The sequence below is a fragment of the Phocoena sinus genome, chromosome 20 (genome assembly GCF_008692025.1).
Source record: "Phocoena sinus isolate mPhoSin1 chromosome 20, mPhoSin1.pri, whole genome shotgun sequence".
In the NCBI taxonomy this organism is placed as follows: Eukaryota; Metazoa; Chordata; class Mammalia; order Artiodactyla; family Phocoenidae; genus Phocoena; species Phocoena sinus.
This window is the reverse complement of record NC_045782.1, coordinates 12,677,073-12,696,321: the sequence shown is the minus strand read 5'-3', so window position 1 is coordinate 12,696,321 and position 19,249 is coordinate 12,677,073. Positions and strand designations below refer to the sequence as shown.

The 19,249-nt window shown below is 43.3% G+C and overlaps 1 protein-coding gene across 4 annotated transcripts in view; it reads right to left on the bottom strand.

Moving 5' to 3' along the window:
• The window catches only part of SMG6 (SMG6 nonsense mediated mRNA decay factor), a 234,875-nt gene that overhangs the window by 131,733 nt on the left and 83,893 nt on the right, over window positions 1-19,249 (bottom strand). For 2 of the 4 annotated variants that reach the window (XM_032615690.1, XM_032615689.1), the window contains exon 11: window positions 4,091-4,207. In XM_032615690.1, the coding sequence (XP_032471581.1) occupies window positions 4,091-4,207 (117 nt within the window). Of the gene's footprint in view, window positions 1-4,090; window positions 5,113-5,562; window positions 5,686-19,249 lie in introns of those variants that run through there. The other 2 variants (XM_032615691.1, XM_032615692.1) reach the window with 2 other exon arrangements.

Sequence of the window (19,249 nt, the reverse complement as noted above, 5' to 3'; positions counted from 1 at the left end):
AAAGAGGAAATCAACACTAACACAATAATAGTGGGAGACTTTAACACCTCACTTACACCAATGGACAGATCATCTAGACAGAAAATTAATAAGGGAACACAAGTTTTAAATGACACAATAAACTAGATAGATTTAATCGATATTTATAGGACATTCCATCCCAAAACAGCAGATTACACTTTCTTCTCAAGTGCACACAGAACATTCTTCAGGAGAGATCACATCTTGGGTCATAAATCAAGCCTCGGTAAATTTAAGAAAACTGAAATCATATCAAGTATCTTTTCCGACTGCAATGCTATCAGGTTAAAAATCAATTACAGGGGGGCTTCCCTGGTGGCGCAGTGGTTGGGAGTCCGCCTGCCGATGCAGGGGACGTGGGTTCGTGCCCCGGTCCGGGAAGATCCCGCATGCCGCGGCAGCGGCTGGGCCCGTGAGCCATGGCCGCTGGGCCTGCGCGTCCGGAGCCTGTGCTCCGCAGCGGGAGAGGCCACGGCAGTGAGAGGCCCGCGTATCGCAAAAAAAAAAAAAAAAAAAAAATCAATTACAGGGAAAGAAACATAAAAAACACAAACACATTGAGGCTAAACAATACGTTACTAAATAACCAAGAGGTCACTGAAAAAAACCAAAGAGGAAATCAAAAAATACCTAGAGAGAAATTACAACAAAAACACGACAATCCAAAACCTATGGGATGTAGCAAAAGCAGTTCTAAGAGGGAAGTTTATACCAATACAAGCCTACCTCAAGAAACAAGAAAAATCTCAAATAAACCATCTAACCCTACATCTAAACGAACTGGAGAAAGAAGAACAAACAAAACCCGAAGTTAGTAGAAGGAAAGAAATCATAAAGATCAGAGCAGAAATAAATGAAACAGAAACAAAGAAAACAATAGCAAAGATCAATAAAACTAAAAGCTGGTACTTTGAGAAGCTAAACAAAATTGATAAACCTTCAGCCACACTCATCAAGAAAAAGAGGGAGAGGACTCAAATCAATAAAATTAGAAATGAAAAAGGAGATGTTACAACAGACACCACAGAAATACAAAGCATCATAAGAGACTACTACAAGCAACGCTATGCCAGTGAAATGGACAACCTGGAAGAAATGGACAAATTCTTAGAAAGGTATAACCTTCCAAGACTGAACCAGGAAGAAATAGAAAGTATGAACAGACCAATCACAAGTAATGAAATTGAAACTGTGATTAAAAATCTTCCAACAAACAAAAGTCCAGGACTAGATGGCTTCACGGGTGAATTCCATCAAACATTTAGAGAAGAGCTAACACAGATCTTTCTCAAACTCTTCCAAAAAATTGCAGAGCAAGGAACACTCCCAAACTCTTTCTATGAGGCCACCATCACCCTGATACCAAAACCAGACAAAGACACTGCAAAACAGAAAATTACAGACCAATATCACTGATGAATATAGATGCAAAAATCCTCAACAAAATACTAGCAAACAGAATCCAACAACACATTCAAAGGATCATACACCATGACCAAGTGGGATTTATCCCAGGGATGCAAAGATTCTTCAATATATGCAAAACAATCAGTGTGATACACCATATTAACAAATTGAAGAATAAAAACCACATGATCATCTCAATAGATGTAGAAAAAGCTTTTGACAAAATTCAATACCCATTTATGATAAAAACTCTCCAAAAGGTGGGCACATAGGGAACCTACCTCAACATAATGAAGGCCATATACGACAAACCCACAGCAAACATCATCCTCAGTGGTGAAAAACTGAAAGCATTTCCTCTAAGATCAAGAACAAGACAAGGATGTCCACTCTCACCACTCTTATTCAACATAGTTTTGGAAGTCCTAGCCACAGCAATCAGAGAGGAAAAAGAAATAAAAGGAATACAAATTGGAAAAGAAGTAGTGAAACTGTCACTGTTTGCAGATGACATGATACTATACACAGAAAATCCTAAAGACGCCACCAGAAAACTACTAGAGCTAATCAATGATTTTGGTAAAGTTGCAGGGTACAAAATTAATGCACAGAAATCTCTTGCATTCCTATACACCAACAATGAAAGATCAGAAAGAGAAATTAAGGAAACAATCCCATTCACCACTGCAATAAAAAGAATAAAATACCTAGGAATAAACCTACCTGAGGAGGTAAAAGACCTGTACTCAGAAAACTATAAGACACTGATGAAAGAAATTAAAGATGACACAAACAGATGGAGAGATATACCATGTTCTTGGATTTTAAGAATCAATATTGTGAAAATGACTATGCTACCCAAAGCAATCTACAGATTCAATGCAATCCCTATCACACTACCAGTGGCATTTTTTACAGAACTAGAACAAGAAATCTTAAAATTTGTATGGAGACACAAAAGACCCCAAATAGCCAAAGCAGTCTTCAGGGGAAAAAAATGGACCTGGAGGAATCAGACTGCCTGACTCCAGACTATACTACAAAGCTACAGTAATCAAGACAATATGGTACTGGCACAAAAACAGAAATATAGATCAATGGAACAGGATAGAAAGCCCAGAGATAAACCCACGCACCTACGGTCAACTAATCTATGACAAAGGAGACAAGGATATACAGTGGAGAAAAGACAGTTTCTTCAATAAGTGGTGCTGGGAAAACTGGACAGCTACATGTAAAAGAATGGAATTAGAACACTCCCTAACACCATACACAAAAATAAACTCCAAATGGATTAGAGACCTAAATGTAAGACCGGACACTATAAAACTCTTAGAGGAAAACACAGGAAGAACACTCTTTGACATAAATCACAGCAAGATCTTTTTTGATCCACCTCCTAGAGTAATGGAAATAAAAACAAAAATAAACAAATGGGACCTAAGGAAACTTAAAAGCTTTTGCAAAGCAAAGGAAACTACAAACAAGACAAAAAGACAACCCTCAGAATGGGAGAAAATATTTGCAAACGAATCAACGGACAAAGGATTAATCTCCAAAATTTATAAGCAGCTCATGCAGCTCAATATTAAAAAAACAAACAACCCAATCAAAAAATGGGCAGAAGACCTAAATAGACATTTCTCCAAAGAAGACATACAGATGGCCAAGAAGCACATGAAAAGCTGCTCAACATCACTAATTATTACAGAAATGCAAATCAAAACTACAGTGAGGTATCGCCTCACACCAGTTAGAATGGGCATCATCATAAAATCTACAAACAACAAATGCTGGAGAGGGTGTGGAGAAAAGGGAACCCTCTTGCACTGTTGGTGGGAATGTAAACTGATACAGCCACTATGGAGAACAGTATGGAAGTTCCTTAAAAAACTAAAATTAGGGCTCCCCTGGTGGCGCAGTGGTTGAGCGTCCGCCTGCCGATGCAGGGGACGCAGGTTCGTGCCCCGGTCCGGGAAGATCCCACATGCCACGGAGCGGTTGGGCCCGTGAGCCATGGCCGCTGAGCCTGCGCGTCCGGAGCCAGTGCTCCGCAACGGGAGAGGCCACAGCGGTGAGAGGCCCACGAAACGCAAAAAAAAAAAAAAAAAACTAATCCAGAAGCTGAAAGAAAGGTACACCCTTCAGACCTACCTTACACGGCTCAGCAATCAGGCTTGGAATTCTAAGGGCAGCCTTAACGGATAAGGGGACACTGCTCAAAGGGCTAAAAAGAACCCCTGCTCTGGTCCAGTGAGTCTACCGAGATGGCTGGTCCACAGTGGTTATAGCCCCCACCAGGTACCTGACAAACAGGGACATACAGATAGAGGGGAAAACCAAAACATGGATTATGAACACCAAGGGAAACTCATTTTTCTTTCTTTCTTTTTTTTTTTTTTAAGTTGCAGGAACATGCAGTAGTTCAGAGGTACACTGAAAATCCTAACTATTAAAGGTGAAAAGATAGAGGAGGAAAGACGCTTCCTCTCCTTTCTACAAGGAGGAAAGAGGGCCAGAGGAAATGGGACTAGTTAGGTGGGCAAAAGGAAGCCTGGAGTAGAGGGAGAAGACGCAGAGAAAGCAGCATGGCATTCTGAGCTTGTCTGGGCAGGACCCAGGAGCTGGGACGTCCACCAGTCAGGGCCCCTCATCTGCTTACCTTTGGCTGATTCCTTCAGTAAGTCGGTGCAGCGCTGCACCAGGAGAGAAAACATGGCCAGGCCCAGGGCTGCGGCTTGCTCCTGGATCACAGAGCGACACTCCTCCGAGAAGCAGTCTGAGCAGGAGCAAAGGGAAGTCCATCAGTATCCCGGGGGCCAAGGGCTCCTCTTCCCTACCTTACTAGGTGCGAGTCCTTGCTTGCATCACCGAGCTCCTTGCCCTTCATCTAAGACTGGTGTTGTAATATTCCCTCTCTCAAAGGGTAGTCGAAAGGCTAAATAAAGTAATGCACGTGAAGCACTTACCACGATGACCGGCCTGTGGGTCAGCACTCAATAAGGTTATTATAAGGCTCACTTGTGTAAATTCTGTATCACATCACCTCCCCAGCATCAGCGACCCCAAGGCGAGCAGCCTGAGCCACACCTGCATGCTCTCTGCCTTTAGCTGCCTGCTGAGGATGTGAAGCAACAGCAACAAGAAGTCATACTCAATTAACTCAGTCTCTCTAATGTATACATAGCGGGAATACAATCACCAATTAAGATCAGAAAAATACACATTTAAAAGTTATCTTCTTGAATCACCAAGCTTTGGTTCCATCCTTACCTTCTCTCTGTTCCTCCTCCTCAGAGAACACACATTAAACAAATAACCTATTTTCACCACATGAGTTAACTTTATACAGGACAGTGCATGGCACATAATAAGCACTTAATCAGTGTTAGCTTTAATTTTCACAAGTTCTCTCCCCTAGGGCTAAGAAATAAATCTGGTTTCCAGTACTAGCACCCTATCCCCCTCACTCTCTCAGCCTGCCCAACTTCCCTCTGGCTGCAGGTCAGGGAAAGGAGCCACCTTGGTGGTGGCCAGGGCTATTCTTTAGCGGGAGCTACATACACACCTTCAAACCACTGCCTGTACCTGCCCCTGGTCCGTGGCCCTCTCTGATAGGCACATCATCCAGACTTGAGAGAAACAGGCGACAAACAGCAGGCAGCAGTCCAGCCTGCAGCCTCGGCGCAGGAGACACCCTATACGCACAGGAGACGGACTCAGGGGCCAGGCTCGCTTGCTTTGGCAGCAGCTGATCTGTTAATTCCTTCTGTCTGAATACAGGAGAACTCCCAGAATCTCCAGGTGTTAAAAGGATAATTAGCCACATGTTTGATCTCTGTCCCTGCTTGCATTTTAACCTCAGTAGCCAAGGGGGAGCCCTCCTGCCTCTCCCCTCATTGATACTCATCTTTCCAGTGGGGCCTAATTGAAATCTTTACTCCAGGAGATGCTACACAACCACAGTTATTCCTAACCGTCTTGGCCACAGGAGCAAACATGACTGGAGTATGCAAAGCCAGCCCCAAACCACTTCAGAAAGCCCTGGGGGTGAGTAGGAACGGGCTGCTGTTCAGAAGGTCCCAACATATGAATAGCATCAGTGTAGCAACTCTTCTATAGTGGCTTTCCTACCATCTTTCCAGATGCCCAGTGGTCCCAAATGTCACCCTCTAACTTTCCAGTTCAACTGTGGCAGGCAGTAAGGAAGTGGTAACAATCCATGTGATTAGAACAGATCACCAGGCTCATTCTTCTTCCGGTAAGGCCCTAAACCTGTGCTAGAGAGACAAAAAACAAGCATCTAAGAACAAAGCGGAGGGAGGATGGAAAGTAGGGAAGGGGAAGATGTGTAAGCCATCCCAAGGAAAAGTTGCCAACTTCTCTCCTCCACCCTTACTATAGGCAACAGGACTGTCTGTACCACCCCAGCTCAGCCCAGGCCCCTGCCAAGCACTGCCAGCAGCCTGCCTCTAATTAGCAACAAATCCCAGAATGGGAGAATAAGTCCGTAACAGAGGGAACTAGGAGAGGAGGAGTAGAGGCCACATCCTGGTAGTTGACACACTGAGTACACATTAGTGTCCCCTCATCAACTGGGCATCTTAGGCAGAAGTTACCTGCACACAGAAGGCCCTCAGAAGGGATGGAGGCGGGTATCTTAGCTCCAAGGACTGGCAGAAGCCCAAGACTACAAGACACTCTCATCAGCCTCGATAAGGATAAGATGGGGCAAAGGGAGATTACTTTCACCAAGACCATTTCTATTTTTATGATGAACGTCAACCTCAGGTTAGACTCCTTCTCAGAGTGCACAGGGCTAGGGCTCAAGGGGGAGAACTAACTGCTTAAGAACAATGACACTGAGGCCTCTGGGGAGTCCAGGCTGGCTCCTTTTTAAAGCTTCTTGCAATAAGGTCTGGGGACCAGGTGGGGAAGCGACAACTGGAGCCTCTCAGCTGTGTCTGGAAGGGCTCAACTACCTCTCAGGGCAGCAGCTAAAAGGTAGCTTCATGACTGCTCTGCTCTTGGCCATGGTTATGTCACCTCAACCCTTCACCCACCCACCCCCACCCCTCCATCTCCCCAGGAAGGGCCTGACAGCACTCCCTGCTGTGTTCTGGTCTGACTGATGGGGAGGTACAAATCAGTAAGCTGTTCTGCTCCGATCAAGCAGGTGGTGATATCACAGCTATCTGGGGGTCAGAATGCCTGGGTCTCCGTCAGCTCTTCATACAGAGCACTTTCTGGAAGGCCTGCCCTCCTCCAAGGCTCAGTGGTACCACAGGCACTGAGCATCTACAGTGTCCTTGACCCTGTGCTGAAGAACAAAGCTACAAATAAGACAGGATCCCTGCAATCTTAGGACCTTGCAAACGGTTTATTTACCCCCAGTAACCATGGCAACTCAGACCCAGTGCCTCCAGGGAGAAATGTATTAAGTGCTATGGTATCTTCAGGAGATGCTCTGTGCTTCACTTAGGCTTCTGTGGACTGAAAGCTGTAAGATGCCAGTCCTTGGGACGTACCCACGCTTATGCAAGTGGGTAGTAAAACAGCATCCAGATTCCCAGGTCCGCCCACTCTAGGGTTAGGAAACTGGTCCCGGTCTTACAGATGCCCGTATATATCCCTAGAGCGGGCTGGGCCAGGCCAGCACGTGATGTGGGGTGGGGAAGGAAAAAGCATTGTTCGCCTTGGTATTTGCCTGGGTTCCTCTGGCTTTGTGTCAGGTAGCTGGAGCCTGACATGAACTGAGGAACTCATTAACATTGTGAAACAGCCTTTTCCCTTCTTTCCAAAAGCAGGCTTGCTCAAGGGTGTAGGGGGATGGTTCTGGCTAAGGAAGTCAGATGGAAATATTTCTTACCAAGAAAGTCACCTGAAGTCTGAACTTGGTTCTGCCCCTTCCCACATGCTCTCAGATGGGCAGGTGACCACATCTCCCACTATTCCTCTGGCCAAATACCTGCTCAAGCAGAAACACTCTTCCCGCTCCTATGTAACAGGGAGACCTTCTCATTTTTCTGAGAACATATTCATGGAAAACATAAACCAACTGTCGTCAAAGTTGTATGAAATCAGGAAATGGAGCGGCCGGGAGAAGGCTGCCATGTGGCCGGATGTTATGTATTTCTAATTAGTGCTATACATCTTTCAACAGCAAGTGTCCTTCTGCTGGGAAACACAACACACTGCCCTTGTTATTGTAACTGTCAGAGAAGTGCTTAAACAGATAATCTCCAGGAAAAGTGATAAACACGTCCCCTCTCCCACCAGTGTGTGCGCGACGGTGCTGCCAAAGCAAAGCTGTGCTTGACGGCTCCAGGATGGCAGAGCGTCCTCCTGCAGGAAATGGGAGCGAGGCAGGAGGGGGGAGAGGGAAGAGGACGGCAGGAGAGGCAGGCCCACCTGCCCGGACCCACCGAGCCCAGCCAAGGGACAGTGGTTCAGAACCATTGCTTCTGATCAACGCCTGGGTCACGGAGAGATCTGGAGGACACCAAATCAGTAGGGACGAGGTTTGCCGGGTCACAGAGAAACCTGGCAGCAATGGAACAAGCAGGGTTCGCCTGGTGCACACAGCCAACTTCCTAGCAAGAGAATGAGAAGAGTAATGAAGGGAAGACACAGGATGGATGACACATAAGTCTGCTACCCTGACAGCCGCAGAAGGCATCCAGAAGGCACTGGGGTCCACTCACCACTCCAGCAGAGAGAACCAACCATTTGCTCAGCTGCTTCACTAATAGCCGGAGAAAAATGCAGGCAAGACCACTTATTCACTGATCCCGTCCCCACCGGCTCCTCCCAGAGAGAGGAAATGAATGGTCAGTCACCTCCAAACTAACACCACCTGGAGGCGATTTGTTGGCTCTTATCTTTCAGACATGAGGCTGCTTTTCTCATGAGTCAGTCACCAGTCAGACACAGAGCTGGCAGTGTTCCTGAGCAGCCCACCAAAACCTCCTCGTCTACAGGAAGTGGGCAGTGAGAGCATCTTTCGACTGCTGCTGTGTGAGCCACAGAGTTCCCTGTGGCAGCTGCTGGCTGAAAGGGAGGTGGAAGAAGCAGTTGTTTCATAGGAACCATACAAAAATCTCACAGCAAAAGCAGAGATGTCCAGGCCATCAGGGCATCATTTTATTGCCCAAGGAGGAGAATGAATGAGTCAGAGAAACCAGGCACCAATACACCCAAGCAAAGTATTCATGCATAATGGCAGAACACAGGCCGACTGGGTGGAAGGCAGTCCATGACATATCCCTGAACAACGTACGTCTGAGACAAGACAAAGGAACATGGAAGGTAATGTTCCTTCCCTAAGAGCCCCTACTCCTTTTGGATTTTCTAGGATTATAAAACTCTGACTTCTTCTAGCGGGTAGATGTCGGGGCAAAGGAAATCCCAACCTCCTATCAAAGTGACCTCTCCGACTAATTCCAAAGTTGTTTATTTAGCCCAATTGTGGAGGATGTAAAGGAAAACAGGATACTGTCCATGAGAAGATGATATTCTAATGAGGAAGACAGGAAGAATACACAAACACCCAAATAGCTGTAATTCAAGACAATGTATTATTACATGCCACAGGAAGGTGGAAATAAGATGCTTTCTCTCACCAGAAGGAAAGAAAATCATTTCTAGCTCGTGTATATCAGGGAAGGTTTCACAGAAGAGAGCACTTCTGAGCAGGGCTGCAAAAGATGAACTGGGCAGGGTGAAGGAGGGATTGAGCGTGCTAAAGAGGCACGCAGGTAGGGACACACCAGGCATGTACCCAGACGGCAAGCACCGTACTCAGCACATGGTAAAACAGGGACCACAAAGCATAGGGCTTGCGACGCCACAGCAAGGAACGACAGGCTTGACCCAACAGGCAGCGAGGAGGGCACTCGCTCACGGTTCCTGAGTGAAGGCAGAGGTGAGTATTTTACGAAGATTAATCCAGTTAAAGCATTCAGGACAGATTAGCATGGCTGGAAAAAAAGTAACAGGGAGGCAAACTGGTTGGGAAGCTAAGAGGACATGAACTTGTTTGAATTAAGAGGAATTACATGTAGAGCACTTCATAAACTTTATAATGCCAAATAAATGTAACATCTTTCTTATAAGAGGTGGGAGAGGGAATGGAAAGGAGTGCACAGATGTGAGAAATGCTGCAGAAGGAAAATCAAGAGAAGAGAAGGTGGAGATGATGTGGGGGAGGGAAGGACTCTCACTGATAATCTCAGCAAGTTCCAGAGGATCCTGAGACCTCAAAAAGGGTAACACCCACCAAACGAGATCCAGGAAAGGGGTAGAAATGTGGGAATGCAGAACACCTGGAGAGAGGGAGGAGTCCCCAGGCTCCCGCCCACTTGGCTCTGGGCCAGTCCTGTCTTTCCAGAACAAAGACACTTCAGGGGGTCAGAAATACTTGAGGAAGACCTTGCAGAAGGAGGCCTGGGAAGTCTGAACGGTTCTCCCTGTGGAAGCCATTAGATATTCAGCACTTCATTTGTTTCCAATTCTTGTATGAGTGCAGCTCCAGGCTGTGGGGTGAGAGGCTCCTCTCTGACGTAATCAGGAAGCAGCTGCAAAATTAAGGAATCCCTCATGACATCATAAAAAGGGTCGATGGTTTACTGGGGAAAGTATAAAAATTAATTACATATTCCCACATGACTCCCCTCCCCTAAATCTGTACACACCCCCTCCCACCCCTACACATTCTCTCATCAACAACACCCAGAAGCCACCTTGATGAACAGGGTACAAAAGGGGAAACAAAACCCAGGAAGAAAAAGTTCTTTGATGCACCCACTGTCCGCACCACACATTTGGAACTTAACAAGTGATGCCTAGTCCTGGAATTTTTATACATATAACATGTTTCCTCAACAAAATTATAAGCCCCTTGAGGACCAGAGCTATGTCAAGACTTCACATCTTTGAAAATTAGCACCATGAAGGGGTTCAAGAAACATTTGCTGCTCTTAACAGCAGGTACACTTGCCTCTCCATTTGTGGATCATAAATGATGATTCCACTGTGGCCAGAAATAATAACTAAGATATAGGGAGAGCTGTGTTAGACACAGAGCATTCATATATATATATATATTATCTCAGAGCTTTACAAAAGATTTGCACAGGAGGTATTATTCTCCCTTTCTGACAGTTGAGAAAATAGGCTCAGAGAAGTTAAATGACTTGCCCTAGGTCACAAAGTCAGTTAAGTGTCAGAGATGGGATTTGAATCCAAGTCTGTCTGCTCTTACACCTACACTGTTTCCATACCTGGTGTTTTTGTTTTTTGTTTTTGGCCATGCTGCGCGGCTTCCAGGATCTTGGTTCCCTGACCAGGGAGTGAACCTGGGCCCTCGGCACTGGACCACCAGGGAATTCTCCATACCTGGTTTTCAAATGCCTGTGATTCAAGTTTCAAACTCCAACTCCTCCTCTCTCCTTTGCCATGAACATGAAAACCTCACACCACTCCACAGTTCTGCACAAAAAGCTCTGAGATAACTGTGTGGCGACTGAAATTAAAAACACAGTATTGCCAAAGAAAATGAAATACTTAAGTGTAAATCTAACAAAATACGAATGGGATCCTATGCTGAAAATTACAAGTGTTGATGAAAGAAATAAAAGATGACCCAAAATAATTGTAGAGACTTACCATGTTCATGGATTGGAAGAATCAATATAACAGAGATGTCAATTCTTCCCACAAAGATTTAAAGATTTAGCACAATTACTATCAGAATCTCAGCAAAATTTTTTTGTAGACGAAAACAAGCTTATTCTAAAGTTTATGTGGAAAGGCAAAGGACCTAGAATAGATAAAACAACTGTGCAAAAGAACAAAGTGGGAGGAATTATCGCTCCCGATGTTAAGTCAAACAAAGAAGGATAGCCTTTTCAACAAATATTTGCTCGAGCAATTCGATATCCACAAACAAACAAAGAATCTTGACCTAAATCTCACACGTTATACAAAAATTAACTGAAAATGGATCAAAGACTTACATCTAAAACATAAGAGTATAAAACTTTTAGACAAAAAATAGAAAAAAATCATCAGGATCTAGGACTAAGTGAAGAATTCTTGGACTTGATGCAAAAAGTACAATCTATAAAAGGAAAACTGGTATGCTAGACCTCATAAAAATTAAAATCTTTCGCTCTGTAAGAGGATGAAAAAGCAAATTATAAACTAGGAAAATATATCTGCAAACTACATATCTTGCACAGGACTAGTATCTAGACTATATTAAGAACTCTCAAAACTCACCAGTAAAGAAAACAAACAGTCCAATTAGAAAACGGGCAAAAGACAGGAACAGACATTTTACCAAAAAGGATATACAGGTGAAATATAAGCACACGAAAAGATGTTCAATAGCATTAGCCATTAGGGAAATCAAAGTTAAAACTACAGTGTTAAAATTACTTATCAGGGGCTTCCCTGGTGGCGCAGTGGTTAAGAATCCGCCTGCCAATGCAGGGGACACGGGTTTGAGCCCTGGTCCGGGAAGATCCCACGTGCCGCGGAGCAACTAAGCCTGTGCGCCACGACTATTGAGCCTGTGCGCCACGACTATTGAGCCTGTGCTCTAGAGCCTGCGAGCCACAACTACTGAGCCTGTGTGCCACAACTACTGAAGCCTGCACGCCTAGAGCCCGTGCCCTGCAACAAGAGAAGCTAGTGCAACGAGAAGCCCACGCACCACAACGAAGAGTAGTCCCCGCTCGCTGCAACTAGAGAAAGCCCGTGTGCAGCAATGAAGACCCAATGCAGCCAAAAATAAATAAATAAAATAAATTTATTTTAAAAAAAACACAAAAAGCTACTTATCAGAATGGCTAAAACAAAAAATAGTAACAACACCAAAAAACTGATGAGGATGCAGAGAAATTGGATCATACGTACCTAGCGGATTGGAATATAAAATGGTACAGCCACTCTGAAAAACCGTTTGGCAGTTCCTTCTAAAACTAATAATGCACTTATGATATGACTCAGCAATTATACTCCTGGGCATTTATCCCAGAGAAATAAAAACTTATGTTTGCACAAAAACCTGTATGCTAATGTTTATAGCAGCTTTATTGATAATAGCTTAAAACTGGAAACAACCCAGATGTTCTTCACTGGATGAATGGTTAAACAAACTGTGGAATATCCATACTATGGAATACTACTCAGCCATAAAAAGAAAAGAACAACTGGTACACGCAATAACAGACCGTCAGGGAATTATGCTGAGTGAAAACAGCTGATTTCAAAAGGTTACAGGCTATATGATCTCATTTATATAATATTCTTGAAATAATGTAATTATAGAGATGGAAAACAGGGCTTAGGGTTTGGGGATGGAAGGGGGCAGGGATGGTTCTTACAAGGTAGCATGAAGGAGCTTTGTAGTGATGGAACAGTTCTGCATCTTTTTTTATATATATATAAAATTATTTATTTAATTTATTTATTTTTGGCTGCACTGGGTCTTGTTGCTGTGCGCAGGCTTTCTCTAGTTGTGGTGAGCAGGGGCTACTCTTCGTTGCGGTGCGTGGGCTTCTCGTTGCACTGGCTTCTCTTGTTGCGGAGCACGGGCTCTAGGCGTGCGGGCTCTAGAGCGCAGGCTCAGCAGTTGTGGCGCACGGGCTTAGTTGCTCCGCGGCATGTGGAATCTTCCCAGACCAGGGCTCAAACCCATGTCCCCTGCACTGGCAGACGGATTTTTAACCACTGCGCCACCAGGGAAGCCCCAGTTCTGCATCTTGATTGTGAAGTAGTTACATGAAACTACCGTTGTGATAAAACTGCATACAACGATACATAAACACAAACAAGTGCACGTATAACTGGTGAAATCTGAATAAGGTCTGTGGATTGTACCAATGTCAATTTCATGGTGTTGCTACTGCACTGAAGTTATGCAAGATGCTAACATTAGGGAAGGAGGGATGAAGGGTGAACAGGACCTTCTGTACTTTTTTTTTCTTTTTTACAATTTCCTGTGAATCTATAATTATTTCAAAATGAAAATTTTAAAACAAGTAAACAAACAAAAGTAAGCCAACAAACATACCCAAAAAGATCTGACATAGGATTCCAGAAACGTTTCTCTTTTACATAGAAAAGGGTTCTTAAGACATTTTGAGGACGGTTTCTCCGTTAGTTGAGAATACTCTGTGCAGATGCTGCAGCCCCTTGTTCTCATCGTGTGCTGACTGGCCTGAGCTGATGGAGATGCCCAGCTGTGTGGCTCCTTAACTGGACTGAGCAAGAAACTGCCAGGGGCAACCAAAAGGAAAATAAGAAAAAAGAAGGGAAAGTTCACTGAAGACAGAACTTCTGTCTAAAGAATAAGGAGTAAAGCAAGAGAACTTCATCATCAAGGCTATGACTCATCGGATCAGTAAAATCCACGTCAAGCAGCACAAAGTGAAGGTGATGAGAAAGTGACGAAAGATGACAAGAAGAACGAACTGCAGAAGCTAAGTGAGCTGTTTAAACATGTTCTTGCTCCTCAAAAAATAAGTAAAGGTATAAATCTCAAACCAATGGTATGTACATTCTTCAAACAAGGGCAGTCAGGGGAAAAAAGTTGTTTAACACATGAGCCCTAGCACTGTTTTCTTCATAAATGAAGCTGCTTATTTATGCATTTTCAGCGCTGCACTGCTTCAGACTGTTAATCAGATGGATATTAAGATTTTTTTTTTAATTAGCAGCATCAGCTACAATACTATTTTAAACTGCTCCTTTGCCAACAAATCTGTAAAGATCATTAAAAAAAAAAAGCTTGTTCTTTAAAAGACAAAAGTGCAAAGAGAAGCCACAAAGAAAATTGTCTCACTGGGAGAAAATATTTGTAAAATATATATCTGACAAAGGACTCATGTCTCGAACATATGAAGAACTCTTTCAAATTAATAAGATAAACCAAAAAATGAGCAAAGAAGCTACGTAGATGGCAAATAAGTACGTGCTAGGGACTTCCCTGGCGGTCCAGTGGTTAAGACCCTGAGCTTCCACTGCAGGGGGCACGGGTTTAATCCCTGGTCAGGGAACTAAGATCCCACATGCCCCGCGGTGCGGCCAAAAAAAAAAAACAAACAAAAAAAACCCACCAACAAAACAAATGAACATGTACTTCTGATAAGACGCTCAACATTATTAATCAGTAGGGAAATCTAAACCTCGAAAAACTCCACACCCGCTAGTATGTCTGTAATCAAAAAGAGACAGAATAACAAAGTGTTGGTGAGGATGCAGAGTAACTGCAGCTCTCACCCACTGCTTTGGGAATTAAAAATGGCACAACCACTTTGGAAAATAGTTGGGAAGTTTCTTAAAAAGTTAAAATACACATTTACCAAATGACCTGGGTAGACAACTCCTAGGTATTTACCTAAGAGAAATGAAAGCATATGTTCACACAGAGACTTACACTTGAATGTTTATAGCAGTCTTATGCGTAACAGCCAAAAACTGGAAAACAAAACCAGATGTCCATCAACAAGGGGGACAGATAAACAAATTGTGGTATATCCACACAATGGAAGACCAGTCAGCAACCAAAAGGAGCAAACTACTGTATCACTCAACAACACAGATGAATGTCAAAATCAATGTGGAGTAAAGAAGGCAGGCCAAAGGGAGGCTGGGGAGGGAGGGAGGGAGAGAACTTACTGTCAAATGCTAGAAAATGCAAACTAATCTACAGTGACAGAAAGCAGATCAGTGGTCGCCTAGGACTGGAAGGGGAAGGTTAAGGAAGAACAGATTACAAGGGAGCATCGAAACTTTCACTTTAAGGGGTGAAGGATACGTTCACTATCTTGATTGTGGTGATGGTTTCACAAATGTATACATATGTCTAAATTCATCCAATCTGTACACTTTAAATATGTGTGGTCTAAAATACATCAATCACAGGGACTCTCCTCGTGGTCCAGTGGTTAAGAATCTGTCTTGCAATGCAGGGGACACTGGTTTGATCCCTGGTCGGGGAACTAAGCTCACGCAACACAACCAGAGAGCCCAGGTGCTGCAACGACAGAGCCCAGGCACTCTGGAGCCCGGGCACCACAACTAGAGAGAGAGAAGCCCGCGCACCGCAACAAAGAGCCCGCGTGCCGCAACTAAGACCCAACCTGACCAAATAAATAAATAAATAATAAAAATATAAAATAGGGCTTCCCTGGTGGCGCAGTGGTTGAGAGTCCGCCTGCCGATGCAGGGGACACGGGTTCGTGCCCCGGTCCGGGAAGATCCCACATGCCGCGGAGCGGCTGGGCCCGTGAGCCATGGCCGCTGAGCCTGCGCGTCCGGAGCCTGTCCTCCGCAACGGGAGAGGCCACAACAGTGAGAGGCCCGCGTAACGCATAAAAAAAAAAAAAAAAAAATATAAAATACATCAATTACATCTCAATAAAACTGTTAAACAGATTTCTTAAATAGGGGAATGACTGCTTCAACTCCTCAGATTTTAAGAGTTTATAATTAGAGATGGATTTAATCAAGAAAGCTGGACAGCTACTGAGTGCCTAATACATACAAAGGCCCTGAGCAAGGTGTTTTGCATACACTATCTAATTTGATACTCAGAAAAACACTACAAACTGGCATTGATATTCCCTACTTCATAGACAAGAAAACTAAGCCTCAGAGGAGATAAGTTAACTTTGTTCATCAAGGTCACACAGCTGATAAATGGCTGAGTGGAGAATTCAAACCTTTGGTCTGGTTGATTGCAAAGCTCCTTATGGCACTATAACGCAACTGCTACCTTCTGAAGGTATGAAAATGACCTCCAGAGGTGCTAGGCCCTCTCCAGAGGGCAGCTTGGCTTTCCCTCCTCCTCGACATGGAGCTCTAGAGCAAAGAAATGTCCTGGGAACTCTATCGATACATCTTGGCAAGACAGACGGCAACCCATTTCTACTCTCTACAAGGAAAAATGAAAACACTTCTCAATGAGTGCTTAGCTTTCTCCAGGGAATATCCATGCAATTTTAGAAATGGTATTCCTATAGATTTCCTGGAAAAATTAAACCAATCACTAATCAAAACATACTCTGGCCATTTCCACCTTAGTTGTATCTCTGGATTGATACTTTTGTCACTCAGAATTTCCTGCCTGATTCCAGGGTTATTCAAATACATGTCCCCTCTTGGGCAAGCAGACCTGCTGCCAGCAGGATGGCATGCTGGCACCAGCCAAGCCTCTCAGGAATGGGGCCCAACGGAAGAGCACCTGTCATTCCAGCATCGCATTTGGAGGAGTTACAAGTAGATCTTGGAGGACAGAGTTTCTGCTTCTACATTTCTTGCCAGAGGTTTTAGGAAGCTTGCTTCTCTCCCAACATTTGAGGAAAGCAAAGGAGGAGTAAAAAAGAGTGGCAGCTTTTACTTATATCAGGCAGGTAAATCCCTATGGAATTCCATCAGGAGATCTGGAGTGTCTTGTGTCAGAAGTTACTTAAGGCTGTGGAGGAGAAGAGAAGCGAAGAGGCTTCCTAAAAGGCATGCCTGTTGGCCAACCTAGAAGGAAGCTTTCGCTGTAACAGTGAGAAGGAATTAATACAGCTACATCCCTTCTGACAGAGTGGGCAGAGATTTGGCATCAGATTCAAACAGTCTGAAACCTGCCTTTGCTGGTATGATGCTTCAGGAGCAATCTGGGCTCAAAGTAAAAGTTAGTGAGAGATAATGCCTGCAGACATCCTCATTCAGAGGAAGCTCCTTTGATATGGCAGGCAGAGAGGCAGAGAAGTGCTCAGCTTTCATTTTAACAGATTAACTCAATTTCTTTTCATTTTATGGCTTCCTGAAGGATTTTTAAAAGAGTCTGACAGTTTGCAAACAAGGCCAAAAATAAAACAACTCTGAGACAAGTAGGGCAGAGAGGTACCCACGATAGGAAGGCTCTCTTAGAGTCCTTTTGAGAAGCTTCCAGAATGCAAAGATTACAGCCATCAAACAAATCTTAAGGAGTCAGTACTGAAAAATGAGGCCAATGATAAAACATAATTCCTGGGTGGATTTCTCTTGAACATCCAGATCTGCACATTCATCCTGCTCTGCTCCAGCAACTCACCCTAAAAAGTTCCTCAAAGCTTTACAATCCAAGATCAATGCCCAAACTAGATCAAGCAAGCAATGACTTTATCCAACCCCACCCATTGTGAAACATGTATTTTTTTTTTTTTAATGGCTTTTATTTATTTATTTTTGGCTGTGTTGGGTCTTCGTTTCTGTGCGAGGGCTTTCTCTAGTTGCAGCGAGCGGGGGGCCACTCTTCATCGCGGTGCGTGGGCCTCTCACTATCGCAGCCTTTCTTGTTGCGGAGCACAGGCTTCAGATGCGCAGGCTCAGTAGTTGTGGCTCACGGGCCCAGTTGCTCCGCGGCATGTGAGATCTTCCCAGGCCAGGGCTCGAACCCGTGTCCCCTGCATTGGCAGGCAGATTCTCAACCACTGCGCCACCAGGGAAGCCCGAAACATGTATTTTTAAAGTAGAAAAGAGATCAATAGAATAATAGGCAAATAAAGCAATTATGCCAAGGAAGAAAGTGAGAAAGTTAGCACTCAGTGAAGGTGCCTAGAAACCCAAGAGGCACCAGCTAGTCCCCTGAATTAGAAGCTCTAGAAAGGAGATCCCCTTTAGAATTTGTATTCAGTTGGCAGACTTGATAGTTTGTCAACAATACTAACTGAAACCTATATACATTGTTTTAAACTAGATTAAAATTTTTTTGTTTATATTTATTCTTTTATACCTCAATTCCATGAAAGATTTGTGACAATTTAGGGCAAAATCACCTACCATGAGATAACATTAAAGTAAATGTAGAAAATCAGGACCAAGAAGAAGGAAAATACAAATATGTCAATCATGTGGGTTAACAGTCTTCGATGAATGAACTTAAAATTTGCCTCTGATTTTCCTGGCAGTCAAAGCAGAAAAGGAAACACCAACAACTGTATAGCTGTCATTATTGGAAAGGAATAAGTATATCAGTTCCTCAGGAAAAACAAATCTTTTCTCAGCACTGAGCTCTAAAATACTTTTTTTAACGCGAACTCTATGCAAGGGATACTGTATGAAAAAATGAACAATAACCTTGAAAAGGCCTTTACAACGTATGGCATTATCACCACATACTCTTAAAAGATATCCAAGAAATATTACCCTAAAGTTATCTATATTGTGAGACAAAATACATTGTGTATCACAATCTAAGAATGTTTTTCCAAAAACATAGATCTAGGAATATTTTATATATAGGTAGATATATAATGCTAAGTTAAAATAATGCTAAATTAGGAGATTGTAATTCTTATTTCAAAAAGGATCCATGAAGGGTTTCTTTAAGCAGAGAAATCCTTGATGTCTAACATATTTGCCCAACATTCAGTCTGTGACAGAGACCAAGGGCCAGAGAAACCCAAGGGCAAGAGCTACTTGCAATTGATAACAAAAGGCTAAAGTATCCTAAAATCTTAAAGAATTTTAGATAAATGAGAATGTGACAATATGCTACAAAAATCTTATTTTAAGAAGACCAAATGATATATTAAAATATATATGCTAAAAATAAAAAAAAAAAAAAAAAAAAAAAAAAAAACCCCAAAAAAAAAAAATATATATATATATGCTATCAAATATATACATATATAAACATAGATGTATGGATATGAAAGGAAAATGGTCAAAACTGTAAAATTCGATTTATGTAAATTTTGGGGATGTTTACAAAACAAAAAGTACAACAGCATGCTATAAAGCAAAGAGATTTAAAAGCTAAATTTATATTTGAACA